Source organism: Apus apus, chromosome 2, assembly GCF_020740795.1.
Source record: "Apus apus isolate bApuApu2 chromosome 2, bApuApu2.pri.cur, whole genome shotgun sequence".
In the NCBI taxonomy this organism is placed as follows: domain Eukaryota; kingdom Metazoa; phylum Chordata; class Aves; order Apodiformes; family Apodidae; genus Apus; species Apus apus.
In genome coordinates this window covers 154,356,218-154,371,173 of record NC_067283.1, presented here as the reverse complement: position 1 = coordinate 154,371,173, position 14,956 = coordinate 154,356,218, and the positions used below count along the sequence as shown (strand labels likewise).

At 42.9% G+C, this 14,956-nt stretch overlaps 1 protein-coding gene across 7 annotated transcripts in view; it reads left to right on the top strand.

Moving 5' to 3' along the window:
* TSNARE1 (t-SNARE domain containing 1) overlaps positions 1-14,956 on the top strand; it is a 514,761-nt gene that overhangs the window by 213,154 nt on the left and 286,651 nt on the right. For all 7 annotated transcript variants that reach the window (XM_051612487.1, XM_051612488.1, XM_051612482.1 and 4 more), the window contains one exon: positions 14,529-14,619. In XM_051612487.1, the coding sequence (XP_051468447.1) occupies positions 14,529-14,619 (91 nt within the window). The remainder of the gene's footprint in view (positions 1-14,528; positions 14,620-14,956) is intronic.

Here is a 14,956-nt window from a genome sequence, read left to right as displayed (position 1 = left end):
GCAGAACTGGCTTTGGGGGTTGTCTGTGCAGGAACCCATCAGCCTGGATAGCATGATAGCTTTAAGAGCAGGAGACTTGCCTGTCTCCATTGAGCAAGTATTTCTAAAGTTGTGGAAAGAACAGACAGTAAGTTCCTCCGAGCCTTTAAGTATAAAAAGAGCCACAATCTGTATTTTGGAACCTACAGGCTGGTGCAGTCCTGGATGATAGTTGATTAAATGGCTGTCTTGGATGTCACATGTATCAATAGTTACAAATCTGGATCTCATGTGGCATTTGTGGCATTGTACAATCGGACAGAGTCCTGAAAATAGACCCAGGAACTGTTTTGGGATATCTGCCTGTTAGTGAAAGAATTAACACTGGATGGTAATGAGTCTCATAACATCAAAATGACCTTGAATCCAGTGTGTCAGAGGTGCTCTGTCTCCAAAAAGCCAAGGGACTTAAAGAATGTGACAGTACCATCCGATAGTCAATCCAGGATTAAAGGTACAAGAGCAGGAGACATCATTCTTTTCAGCAAGAGAATATACTTCTTAATTATTATCCTCACCTTTAATTGCAGAGCTACTAAGCTACTAAGATGATTAAGGGAGTGGAACATCTCCCTTATGAGGAAAGGTTGAGGGAGCTGGGTCTCTTTAGCTTGGAGAAAAGGAGGCTGAGGGGTGACCTCATCAATGTTTACAAATATGTAAGGGGTGAGTGTCAGGGAGATGGAGTTAGGCTCTTCTCAGTGATGACCAGTGATAGGACAAGGGGTAATGGGTGTAAATTGGAGCATAGGAGGTTCAAGGTGAATATCCGAAATTTTTTTTTTACTGTAAGAGTGACAGAGCCCTGGGACAGGCTGCCCAGAGAGGTTGTGGAGTCTCCTTCACTGGAGACATTCAAAACCCACCTGGATGCCTTCCTGTGTGATGTACTCTAGGTGACCCTGCTCTGGCAGGGGGGGTTGGACTAGATGATCTTTCGAGGTCCCTTCCAACCCCTAGGATTCTATGATTCTATGATTCTAATTTTAATGGTTTTATTTAGACAACTCCAAAGCAGTCCAGAAGTTTGGAGTTGGCACATGCCTCCTGATGCTATCACAGCCCACACCACCTGATAGGTTTAAGTCAGCTGGTGAACAACCAAGAGGAAAAAGTCTCATTCTGCTCTTTATGAACCAAGGCATCATCATTTACCAAAGATCTCACATCCCTGAGGTTCTCCAGATTTTCATTGTACTCCAGAATTTAGAGAACAAAATCTGTTCATTTGGGAAAGAAAGGGAAAAAAAAAAAAAAAAAAGATATTTAGGATCTCTCCCTTTAGCTTCTTGCATTTCAGTCTGGCCCTGTTTGGATGTAAGATCCCTTTGTTTTAGAAGGAAAGGCCAGTCACATGCTCCTGGTTGACAGCCACTTGAACATGAGCCAGCAGTGTGTCCAGGTGGCCCGGAAGGCCAGTGGCATCCTGGCTTGTATCAGGAATGGTGTGGCCAGCAGGAGCAGGGAGGTGATTTTCCCCCTGCACACAGCTCTGGTGAGGCCTCACCTTGAGTCCTGGGTGCAGTTCTGGGCCCCTCACTTCAACAAGGATCTTGAGGTGCTGGAGCAGGTCCAAAGGAGACAACGGAGCTGGTGAAGGGACTAGAGGGAAAATCTTATAGGGATGGGCTGAGGGAGCTGGGGTTGTTTAGCCTGGAGAAGAGGAGACTCAAGGGGGACCTTCTCACTCTCTTCAACCACCTGAAGGGAGGTTGGAGTCAGGTGAGGACTGGGCTCTTTTTCCAGGCAACCAGCAACAAGACAAGAGGGCCTGGCCTGAAGCTGCTCCAGGGGAGGTTTAGGTTGGATATCAGGAAGCACTTCCTCACAGACAGGGGGATTAGACATTGGAATGGACTTCCCAGGGAAGTGGTGGAGGCACCATCCCTGGAGGTGTGTAAGGAGAGGCTGGATGTGGCACTTAGTGCCATGGTCTGGGGATGTGGTGGTGTTAGGTCGTAAGTTGGACTTAATGATCTTAAAGGTCTTTTCCAGCCTTGGTGATTCTGTGACTCAGTAACACCTCTCCTGTGGTGCACTGGGCCTTGAGTGGCTATTGCTGCTCTGTTTGTTTCAGTAACATGTCAGCTGGATCCACGTGAACAACCTTTTGCAGCCATTGCCTCACCCCTAACTTACCATTTTGTATGAATTCTGTATTTAAGCACTAAGACTGCAAGGAAGCATGTTTGGGCTGATTTGCCTGCTTTTATGGTGCACTGAGTGTCACTTTCTCTGCTTTCTTCTCTTTTCATGTCCCTACCTGTACAAACACAAAGTAATTTTCACAACTTGATAATAAATATGTAATTTCCCAGCTTAGTAACATTTGTGTTGAAGCAAAGCAACAGAGACTCAGTCTCTGGAATATCTTATTCTGCACATAACTGCAATTTAAGGAGAGAAGAAGTATTATTGATCTTTCATCAGGTGATTTTCTCCTTTCAAGTACCTGCATTGGACTCTTAACAGCAGCTTTTGAGCTGAATGCATTTTCCCCCTAGAGAACAAATTTGCTATCAACAGCAGAGGTTTCTGATACGGGGACTTAGAGTTTTCCCGTGTGAATGTATTAGAACAATTGGATATTTTCATTGTCCCTCACTATACAGAGAGAGTTGCTATATCCAAGTTCAATAGATGCTTGGTCCATGCCCTCTGCCAAGGGAAGAAGGTCATCCTGCCTTACCTGAAACAAACCTCAGAGCCCATTATAATGAAGTTCCTCAGACCTTTTATTTTGTTTGTTTATCCTCCTATTACAAATTTGTGTCCCATTCTTGCTAGGGAAGTATCTCTTTGCAGTTTAATTTCTTGGACCACCAGCAGTGCATTTGAATTGTTGCTCTCCCTCTGGAAGTGGGTGTCCTTCTGGCCAATGCCTGAGATGGTTTTGTCATGGACCATGGATGGTGATTGGAACAGCTCCTGTAACACCGATGCCTTTCGGATGCTAGTGCAAAATTTATTGCCCCACTAAATGGGGTCTTCACTCACATGGCTGCTCTTACCAGTGTTTTATTGGCCAATAAAGTGCCTTGTGTTTTTGTAATCTAACTGTTAAGCTGCTTTATGATCTGTTGTCAGTTGGAGAGTGGTGGGGAAGAGCAACTTGTGGTACATTGGGAATGATACGTTATTGTCACCTGAGAGTCTGAAGGATCTTTAAATTGAGGAAATGTGAGGCTGATGAGCAGAGAAGCTTCACCAATAGCATTTCTTTAAAGATTTTGTCTCTTTTTTGGAAACGTAATCATTCCTAAAAAGAGACAGAGACATCTTTCTGCCTGCTAAATTAAAGTGTTGCTACAAAGGAGATGCAAGGCAGAGGGAACCACAAGCTGAATGGAGAGGACAATGAAGGAGGTAGGAAAAAATATATTTAGAGATCAAGAACTCTGTATTTTGAGTGTATTGCACTCTGTGCAGGATAAATACATTAATTTCCCTGGCACTTCACAGCTTGCCCTTATGTTCAGAAAGTTGCAGAGATGTCAGATTTAAAGAGGCATATGATGTATATGGGATAGAGCAATAGGTGGTAAGTAGGCTGCTGAGATCCATTTCTCTTCCCAGCACAATTCCTTTTAGTCATCTCTGTGCTTTTTGAGAATGAAGTGCAGTATGAAAACAAATAAAGCCACAACAAAAAAATCTGACTTTCAAGAAAACATATTTTAAAGCTGTTTTCTGCCATGTATTATTTTTGGTTTTTTTCTTTTCTCATGTTCCTTCCTCAAAACAATCAGAACAAAATAGATCTTGGCACAAGAAGTACCTCAGGGGAGTGTGCTCAGAGTTACCAACTTCAAGTTTTGTGCATCACTTTGTACTTTAGAAGAGCTCTTTTCTCCAGCTGGCTTCCCTGTCTGTGTAACACTTTACTCCAAAATCCCTTCTAGGTTAGGAAGAGGAGTAGGAGAGAGAGGAAACAAGATCAAGTTATGCAACACTTTCTACCTTCGTGTTTGCTCTTGCCAGTGAGTTAACAGAGTTGGTGAGAAACATAAAATGTACCCAGTACAATCAGAAATGCCATTTGTTACAGCAGAGGTTCCCAACCCATGGTGTGTGAGATATCATACATGGCAGCAGTGGAAGTGACCACCTTTGGAGGGAGCTATGAAGGTAACATTTTTCTGTCTGAATCAACAGCAACTTGCAGCTTCCCAGTCTGATCCCAGTGTCGTTGCACCAGGGCAGCTGAGAGCTACACTTCTGGCTCAGGACATGGAAGAGGGTATAATGAGATGAGTTTTGGGTAGGTGAGAAGGTGGTTTGGACATCCTATATCAGGAGAAATGATCAGAGGACCAGAGTGAGAAGCGTCAGTTGCTGGAGTCATGCAGGTGAAGGGTGTGAGTGGCCATGCTTCATAAGTGCATGGAGGTGTAACGGGGCAGGAGGTAATGTCCTAGTACAGGGGATGTGGCTGGGGTCATGTTTTGGGAGTACCTGGCTCTGCATGGGAGATGGATATGGAGTAGAAGTATAGTAGTAAATTGTTGATGTGGAGCTGGGTTTTTTGTTTGTTTGTTTTAGGAATTAGAGAACATGGGGATGCTGTTTAGTTTAGGTGAAGTGGGAATTGCTGGCTGTGTGGAAATGGTAAGGACAGAAAATCTAGTTCCTTCTCTGTAGGACAATTAGGAGTAATGGTTGAGACTGAGGAGCTGAGATATGGGACAGTGGGGCAGGTGTTACAGGGTCTGGTTTGTGAACAGGAACAAGTTTGAGCACATAAGAGAACCATGTTAAGATCATTATTTTTTGTGGACAGAAAGATCTGTCTATGTACTGTGTGATACATGAGAGCTCCAGAAGATGCTTATTTATTTAGAAGGATATGGACTCATTGCAGATGGATCATACAGATCAACCATGTTTGAAACAGACTTGTCTGGGAAGGTGTACTTAAATTCCAGGTGGATAAACCACAAATCATCATGTCCCATCCGAACAGGATTTCCAGATGAAAAATAAAGAGATGTCAAGAGAAGCCCAGGTTGTGGGATTCATACACATCTGTGTTAGAAGCTCAAAGTTATGCAACTGCCTCTGCCAGTGATGGCACTGAAGCAAATTCAATAGATCAGGTGTTTGCTAAGTGCTTGGTTCATTTACGTGATACTTCACCATTAGTCAATTTTGCATCTGTCTTCAAGATGTGATGTAAATGCCACTCCATTTGCATTGTCCAGACAGCTTAACTAATTGATATTTACAGTGCAACATTTGTTAACTTCAGTAAGAAGGTTGAGGAAGGTTTTCTTCAGTGCCTAAAATGTGTATTTCTCATAAACCTGATATCCCACTGACTTTTAGTGCTGTTCTTTCGAAATAGTGTCTTCCCTTCTTTGTTAAGGAAATCATCACGTAACAAACCTTCCTCCAAACTGGCCTCTGAGCTTTGTGAATCAGAGGATCATAGACTTGAAGAATTTAGGTTGAAAAGACCTTCAAGATCATTGAGTGCAACCATCAGCCTAGCACCCTGCCAACTCCACAAGTAAACCATGTCTCTAAGCACTACACCAACACATCTTTTAAATACGTCCAGGGATGGTGATTCCACCACTGCCCTGGGCAGCCTGTTTCAGTGCTTGATAACCATTTCAGTGAAGAAATGTTTCCTAATATCCAATCTAAACTTCCCCTGGCAGAACTTGAAGCCTTTTCCTCGTTTGGTCACTTGTTACTTCAGAGAAGAAACCAACACCCACCTTGCTACAACTTTCTTTCAGGTAGTTGTAGAGAGCAAGAAGGTCTCCCCTCAACCTCCTTTTCTCCAGAATAAATATCCCAAATTTTCTCAGCTCGCCCTCACAGGAGTTGTCCTCTGGACCCATCACCACCTTTATTGCCCTTCTCTAGATATGCTTCACCACCTTAATGTTCTTCTTGTAGTGAGACACCCCAAGCTGAAGAAAGGACTCAAGGTGCAGCTTCCCCAGTGCTGAGCACAGCTGAGCACAGCTGAGCACAACCACTTCCCTACTCCAGCTGGCCACACTAGTGCTGGTACAAGCCAGGATGTTATTTGCCTTCTTGGCCACCTGGGCAGACTTCTGGCTTGTGTTTATGGTTCCATTTCCTTCATATGTCATCTGCAATGGGACTGAGGGGAAAGGGATCAGTATAATTTAATCAGATGTGTTTCCTTTGCCAACCTGCTTCCTTTTGAATCACTTGGTTCCAGCTACGGCTGAACACAAAGCCTTTGGTTTTGTTCACTGCTGCAATGCTGCCTGGATGTTCCTCTGCTGATTCTTACAGCTAAACTTCTTGGAGATGATAAACCACCTGCTTTTCCGCTTTAGACGACAGAAAAATTGCTTGATCATTGCTTTTCTTTCTAGATTTCTTACTAGTAAAAGGATGGACATTTTTCATAGGTTTATAAGACAGCCCGTTTGCTACACATTGACAATTTCAGTGGTGCAATCACTGCTAATGTCTTTTCTTTCTCACTTAAATCCTGATGAAGGAGCTGGATTTAGGCATGTTGCTTCATTTGAGTATCCACACAGGAATGCTTGTGCTTTCATATCCCTAACTAGAAATACACAAATAATAACAGCAAGCTGAAAGGTGTCTCCAGCTCTTTCTTTGCCTCTGATTTCTTGCTCACTTCAGGAAATAACAAAACACCTCACAGTCATTTGAGTGAAATGGATTCATTTTTCAATTAAAATTGCCTGGGTTTAAGCAAAGTTGTTTTTTTGGTTCATTTTTTTTTTTTTAAATGAAACATTTTCTGGGATGGAAGTGCCGACGTCTCAGGAATTTGTGTGATTTATTCCCTTTCTGCATATGTTTCCTCTGGGTGTTCTTCCCAACGAAACATTTTGTGGCAAGAAACAGCACGAAATAGCAAAAGCAAATTTTAAAATCAAACTAAATTCTCAAAAAATCTCTGATCACTGGAACTTTTCATACTCCAGGTAAAAAAAATACTGGCTCTTTTGTTAATGATGGTTGCAGCATCATTTATGAAGGAGACCTAAAGCAATCAATCACTCTTTCACATCAGTAAAGTGCCCTTCAACTTTACTTTTCACAGGGCCATACTGGGTATTAACCCACCTTAAATGCTAAAACCAAGAGAGCAAATGTGGGAAGGATAACAGGCTAAATTAATCTGCAATGCACGTTATCTCCTGTCCGTTTGTCCCTCACTTCCTACGTACCTGTGTGTGTACAGGACACATTCTTGCACACTTGTGCCTCCACGTTCACCCATCCAGTCCCAAATTGCTTCATCAGCTACAATTGTTGCACACAGTGAGGCGGGTGTATTGCCACATTGTTCATATCATGGCAGCATGTCATATTATTAAAAAAACCAAACATCCAACAATGACAGAAAACCTAATATGGTGTGAAGTGATGCTCTTAATGCCACCTGTGACCCTAAAACTGTACAGGACTACCAGCTAGACATGGGGATGTAGCCAGTGGGATTAATGTTGAAATACAATGGATGGGACTGCCACCTCCTGCAGTGACATGCAGAACCTGTGCACGTCCCTGGCTCAGCCCAATACTCATTAAGTTCTTGCTATTGAAGGTTTTATGGCTGGGAAATTTCTAAATAGGGTGACATGGGCTTCTTTGTTTCTGATTCTGCTCTGAAATGCAGGAGCAAATTTCTACAGGAGGATAAATTGCAATAAAATACATTTAATCAGATACATCTGTCATGTTTCTAACCTGTGTGAAGTCTTTGGGTTTCAATATAGCTCGTTGCACTTTGTAGCTTCCAGACTGTGTTGTGCAACAAGCAAGTTATAAGAGGAAGTTTGCTTATATTGAACTCAACATGCATAGTGCTTCCCAAAAGATTAAAAACGTAAGACAACATCCATGTCTCTGCAAATTTTAGGGAAGTGGAACAGTTTGTAATACCATTTTCATAAAATCATAGAATCATGGAACGGTTTGGGTTGGAAGGAATCTTCCTAGTTCTGAGTCCCCTGCATGGGCAGGGACACCTCCCACCAGACCAGGTTGCTCCAAGCCCCATCCATCCTGCCCTTCAACACTTCCAAGGATGAGACAGCCACAACTTCTCTGGGCAACCTCTGCCAGTGTCTCACCACCCTTACACTAAATAATTTCTTCCTAATATCCAATGTAAATCTCCCACTTTCAGTTTGAAACCATTTCCCGTCATCCTCTCACTCCCTGCCCTTTAATAAAGTCCCTCCCCAGCTCTCCTGTAGCCCCTTTAGGTACTGCAAGGTGCTTTATGCCCTCTCAGGACCCTTCCCTACTTCAGGCTGTACAACCCAAACTCTAACTGCCTGTTTTCATAGGAGAGCTGTTCCAGCTCTCAGACCATCTTCATAGCCTCCTCTGCACTTGCTCCATCAGCTCCATGTCCTTCCTGTGTTGGGGTCTCCAGAACTGGTCACAGTACTGTAGAGGGGGTCTCATCAAAGTAGAGGGTGAGAATAACCTCCCTTTTACAGTATATAAAATGTTTTCTGTGTTTGTGGACTACCTGTTGGACTCAGAAGGTGTGTAGCTCTTTCTGTCTCTCCCTGCAAGTTGACTGGCTCCATTAACTCCTGCGACAGGAGCAACATGAGCTTTATGTGGTCATAATGCTGGAAAACCTGGAAAGACAGCTCTGATCCAAACTTCAGCAGAGAGCTGCAGTAAATCACAGGAAGAAGGAGGTGGTAACAACTAGGTGTACACTGTGTGTCACTGAGTTGCTTTCTGGTGGTGTTACAGGCACCTTTGGCCGTGTTACTGAGAATTGCTGCAGGGTTATTTCCCGGGAACCTTTCCCCAAGGAATGTGAAGCCGTGGTCCCCTTGTTCATGCAGGAATGGAAAAGGCACCACCAAATTAAAAAGCATAGGCAAAGCAATCAGAATAGTCACGGTTTGATGCCATTTATCTCAGGGCACTAAAAGGATTATTGGTGAAATACCAGAAATGCTGTTGAATGTCAGGAGCTCCTGGAGGGCAGCTGAGGTCCTTGGGCTGGAAAAGGAGGGACCTGCTTGCTTTTTGCAGAGGGTGGTCTTCTTCTGCACAACCTGAATTACAAGAAAAGTTCAAAACAAGTAAGCAGTTTATCAACAGCTGGAGGAAAAAAAGAATATGATGACTGTGATGATCAGTAGGCACCAGGGTTCATCAAAATGAAATTATGACAAATTACATTCATTTCTGTCTTTGATAAGCTAAGAGGCTTCACTGGCTAATTAGAGAGGGAGGTGTAATACAGCTGAGTGCTAGGAAGGAGTTTACAAAGGATCCAAGGGGCTCTTTTATTAGGAAATAAAGTAAAACTTGTAAAATTAAAACTTACTTGGGAATAGTGTGGGTGGGAGAAGGAAAAGAACTTGAGAGGTGACTAATGGCCATGACACTGTTAGGCTGCCTCCCGTGGGGTCCTCTTTTGCATGCTCTCTGAGCTGTCAGCGATGACTTGACTGATGAATTCTGAGGCAGTGCTGAATTAATCTGTAGGTGATGCAGAGTTAAGAGAGGGTCTTATATACTGTCCTGGAGATAACTTAGTTGAAACCCACAAACGTGAATTTCTGCTAGCAGGTCAGTGAGTATCTAGCTGCTTCTACAGACTGGTCACATTTGGTAGAGGAGCAACTATTCTCCTTATTGGAGTGATAACTGTTTCTTTGGTTTTTAATATTTCAGTTTAAGAAGCAATGCAAGGGGGGAAAAAAAAAAAAAGTGGAAAACTTTGCTAGGGTTTGCAGCATTGTGTATTGCCCTGTTTGCATTTTTGTGATGAAATTTGTGAGGACTGCTGTCTGACTACTATTAATATCATTTAATCCAGAACTGCTGTACAACGTAGCTGCTAATTTATAGCCCTCTTCATCTCTGGGGATGACACAGCATCTGTGCCAGGTGGATTTGAAATACCTGCCCTTCTCTTCCCACACAACCACAAGCCATCCCCTAAGCTCTCTAAAGAAAAAATAGTACCACATCTCCTAATACTTTCAAGTGTCAAGGAAATTGGAAATCTATGATGCTTTTATTATAGAATATTGTGTGGCTTGAAACTTGGAAGCAGCAGTCCGTTTTTCTCCCCACTTTTACTCTGCTGGATGATTTACACCTATGCAAAAGGGTTTGCTGACAGACCATAATTAGAGCTTTTATTTTGCTGTGTTGGAAAGGATTTCTCAACATACACAATCAAGTCCTACAGGAGAAAGTTGGGGAAAGGAAAAAGTGTTGGGAGTGTTAGTTTGGAGCCAGAACAAGTAGTTTTAGCCTTCCTTTGGTGACTGTAATGATACAGTAAAGATACGTTAGGGCTTGGTGAAACAGCCTTTCCTCCTCATCTTGCAGCTTTGCTTACATCTGCCAAAAATACTTATAGAAGAGAGATGCTCACTGCGTTCAGCCCTTTCTGTGTGTGGAAGGAGTGCCAACAGCCCTGGAGGATAAGTTGTGAGGCTGTTTATGGGAGTATATTGTAGAGGTGTAATGGAGCACAAGTTTCCATCCTACAGATAAGTGTTAGCTAACACAGCTGGTGAATGCATCAGTCTGGATCATTTGTTTCTGGAAATATCCTCAGCTCTGCTGCAGGATCATCGTGGCTGTGTAAGAGGCACCCAGAAACAGTGGATTACTGCTGAAGTGTGGAATTCTCTGTAGCACCTTTGGAGATGCCCCCTCCACAGCCTGTGAAGGACCTCTGCTGACTTTGCTCTGAAGTTAAGCACCTTGATTAGGTGAAGGAATGAGAACAGGAGCCTCCGGGTCTAAGTCAGGGTCTTGCTACTCCATGACTCTGCCTATGGCCAATGCATGAAGTTTTCTATGCCCGTATTTGAAGTTTGGTGAGGCCTTTCATCAGGTCCCACAGACACCAGTCCTTCACAAAATCCTGCTCTAAGATGGGAAATAGACTGGCTAAAGTCTTGCAGTGTGAACAATTTCCTTATGTGTGCTTTATGCCCCCTTATTTCTGTCTCCAATCACGATGGACTATCTGTAAGAGAAGTTGCTCAGCCTATTTCTGCTTAAGCCACAGATCCTGCAGCTCAGTGCTCTGCTCCACACAGTGTCATTTTTAACCTCTTTTTTTTGCAAGAAAACTGCAGCAAGTGGTAAGCATTACAGCTGCTGTGCAAAACACAAGCATGTGGTTTAAATGTGCTGCATTACCTGGACTAACTCCAGCCAAACCTAAATGCATAAAGCTACTCCGTTGCTCTGCAGTTGTACTCTACCAAAACAGATAAGAAATCTAATGCAGTTTAAGCCAACACAGTGAAGGTATCCTCCATCTGTTGCTGAAAAACTTCTTATTGCTCTTATATTAAGGATCATATGAAATTAAAATAGGCCGCATCCTGTATTATAAATGGAAATTCTTTTCTCCTGCTGGAAGTAGAAAACAAAGCTCTTTGGGATTATTGAATGGCAGCAGGGATGGTGAGGCAGAGAGAAGTCTTTCCTTTGTCACTCTTTGCTGTTCAATTTGGGGTCTGATTACTTTCTGTTGACTTGGTCATTCATCAAGTGTCTCAAAGAACCAGCACACTCAGTAGTTCAGCTCCTCCGTTCTGTCCCTGCGGAGACGGGAAGCAGCCGTCATGGCATCTGCCTCTTTGCTGGGCTCATTTTAAAACTGGATAAATAAATTAGAGAGATGATCACTCAAAGAACAAACTGTAAGCAGCTGCACACTAGGGATTATGGATTGGGGGGAACGAACTTCTCTGGTAAAGAAAACAGCAGCCATAGGAAACTCTCAGGCAGCCGTGTGGCATCCCCTGTGTTATTTAGTGCATTGTCTTTGCAATCTTTGTGCATCCAGAAATGCACAGCAAGGGATGCTATTCTTCCTGAGAGATGTCCTTTTTGTTTTTGTGCTTGGAGTGCTTATATTCAGAGTAGCACTGCAGGGAGATAAGCCTTTTACAACGTTTATATTTTAGATATTTGGTACCTCCACAGAGTGAGTATTTAACTTACTATTGTGTGGAGGGCTTTTTCAGAAGCAAATTTTATTCATCAGAGACCCCCCTTTAATTAACTTCCACACTTCCATAGAGAGAGGAATATAAAGAAAGCTAATAATAATAATAACAATAACAGTGACATATCTTGTTACCATTACATATTAAAAGAAAATGCTGATGGGAGTGGAGTTTCAAGGCCTCTTTTTTAATGAAGATCTTAATAGCATTTAATGTAAATTAAATATAACCACTGTCTGATTGCTGAGCATATCTCTGAGGCTGAAGAATAAAAAGTTAATTGTGCTGACAATATAGTGGGAAGTGCCAAAATCAAATACCAGCATGTGGGTTAAAGTGCATTTTGAATTAAGAGGTGGAAGGCAGAACTTTTGGGTTTTTTTGTGTTCCTGCTCCCAGTTATTTTGCAACAGTTCAGTGCAAAGTTTGTGCATGGCATGGATTTATTACACAGGACTTCTAACAACATTTACATTAGAATGCAAATGAAGCAGACTTTATTTAACTTTAGAGATTGGGAAGGATCAGATGCTTGAGCCTAACAAGCTATTTTACTTTGAGAATGGGGAATTGCTGGTATGTAAATCCCTGACTTGTTCTGCTGGCAGATAATTTAATGAGGTCTGCAAAATGACTGGACATCAACTCCAGCATCTTGCACTACATTAAGAGGAATTCGTTGTGGAAGTTTCAGTTTTGAAACTGCTGGTTATGAAATTCTTGCTCTTGGTGGCAAGATTTACTTGATTAAAAGATTGGGGATCAGGCTAACTGTGCTCCAAAAGGTAAGTGATGTGACAGAATTCAATTCCCAGGTCCCTCACTTGTGATGACAGTGTGGAATACTTGTCTGTGGTAGATGTAACCTCTTCCATCTCAAATTAAAATGATGTAATTAGTCAGCAGGTGCAGTGGGTCCTGGGATCATAAATAAATTAAATGCATTTGGATGAATGAGTACAGACCTGGTACTTGAACTGAGGAGAGCTGAGAGTAACTAGTTATTTGAGATTATTTTTCTTTCCTGTATGGTGCCATAGGAGTCCGTGCCTTCTGTACTCTTGTTCAGCCCTTAACATGCACCTGAATTACTGCTCTGCAGCTAAGTGATGTTGTCTTCATGGTACACTAAGCTTTTATTTGTATGCCTGGTAGGTACAGTGCATAAAATTAAGCATGCTTTAAAACTAGGCAGCTTTCCCACCTGAGCTATCTGCTCAGAGATGTTGCTTAAGTGGGTAAAAACTGCAAAACTTTGCTGTGGTGGTGAATACTGCAGTTCATGGTGCCTGTGTCCATCTGTCCTGACCAGATGGAAATGACTCCCAGTGGTGTGCTTGTTGAGAGATCTCAATGTATTTGTAGCTAAGGCTGTGTTTAGTAAAGACTATCTGGGAGCTGGCCTGGCTCCTCAAAGGAGGGACTGAAAGGGAGGGACTTAAGTCTTGAAAGAGTTGATCTCCATCAGTGCAGACAGAGAGCAGGAAGGAGCTGAAGAAGCAGGAAGGGGCATGGGTCTTCAGGAGAGAGGGGCTGTAAAGAGACATCTTAACATTTTTTATTCAAAGAACTTCCATTCATTCCACATCTCCCCACCCTGAAAAAAAGAGCACTGGAGATGAATCCCTTCATAGATCAAAATACACTCTAAGGTAGAAAAAAACCAAAACATTTTCTCCAGATCTTTCTCGAGTCTTTCTAAAGTTTTTACTGAAGGATCATGGAAAACCACCCCTTTCTGACTAAAGAGATGTGAAGTGCTCCCTGGGGAAGCTTAGAGGCTCAAAATATCCTGTTGACCTTATAAAGCTTGAGAACTACTAGGTTGAGCTAATAAATACCTTTGGGCAGCATTTCTGTCTTTTCCCTTATCTCCTGTGGCCCCAAAGAGCAAAGCCAGCAACAGGAAATAAGGGTGCTGGACTTTGGGGTGTGAAGGAGGGGGACAACCATGACTGGAGAGGGAAATGGTTTGACTTCCTGCCTGCCTGTTTCAGCTCTACAGTGCTTTCCTGGAGATACCATGTCATTAGCAGGTAGATGACCATGGTAGGTTAATTTGTCCTGCTCAGTTTCTGCCTCTTCAAACTTCTCTGCTAAACACTGAATTTCCCCGGACAAGCCATCAGGTAACTCCCCAGTTCCACCTGGTTTTGTTACACAATCCTTTTGACAATCTTAGTTGCAATACCAACCATCTGTGATGGCCCCATTACCTGCCCACCCCCTGTTTTCACCTTTTCTTCCCACATTGACTGTGCAAGTCCACAGCTGTTGTCTTGGTGCTGATGACAGGAGGACCATTTTGGGCAGCTCCTTGCTAGGATTTCCTATATCCTTCTGGCTGCCACTGCCAGTCAAGGACCTTGATTTTTGTAGTCCTACTGTAGCTCCACGTGCTAAATGTTGTGTTGTCTCAATTGCTCTGCTGCTTGAAAATGCTCTGTAAGTGTGTCATTATGCAATTAATTTCAATTGCAATTCCCATCATCTCTTCTGCAGGCATGCAACCCAGCAGGAGACTAACAAAACCATCACGACTAGCACCAAAGCCATCAAGCAGCTGTCTGAGGTTGTCAGAGGCTCATCCAGGGTATGTGTCATTCAAGATGCTGTTGGGGGAAAGTGCTGGGGCTTATGGAGGGAGGAATAATGAAAAAAGTGATAGCGGGTGCTTTAAAGCTGTTAAGCTCCAGGTCTTGTTGTAAGGTCCATCTCCTTTCCTGTTACACAATAAGCATAGTTTGCATCTATAAATGATCAATGAGATAAGAGCTTCAGAAACCAGTTCTCCCAAAACTGGAGTTCTCTTCTCCCAAGACTGGATCATGTGGAGTTGGAAATCAAGAACTCAGTAACAAAATTTGACTAGCTCACCACCTGGCTCAGGGTTGGGTGAAAGTACTGCAAGAAGCACCTTGGCTCCACAG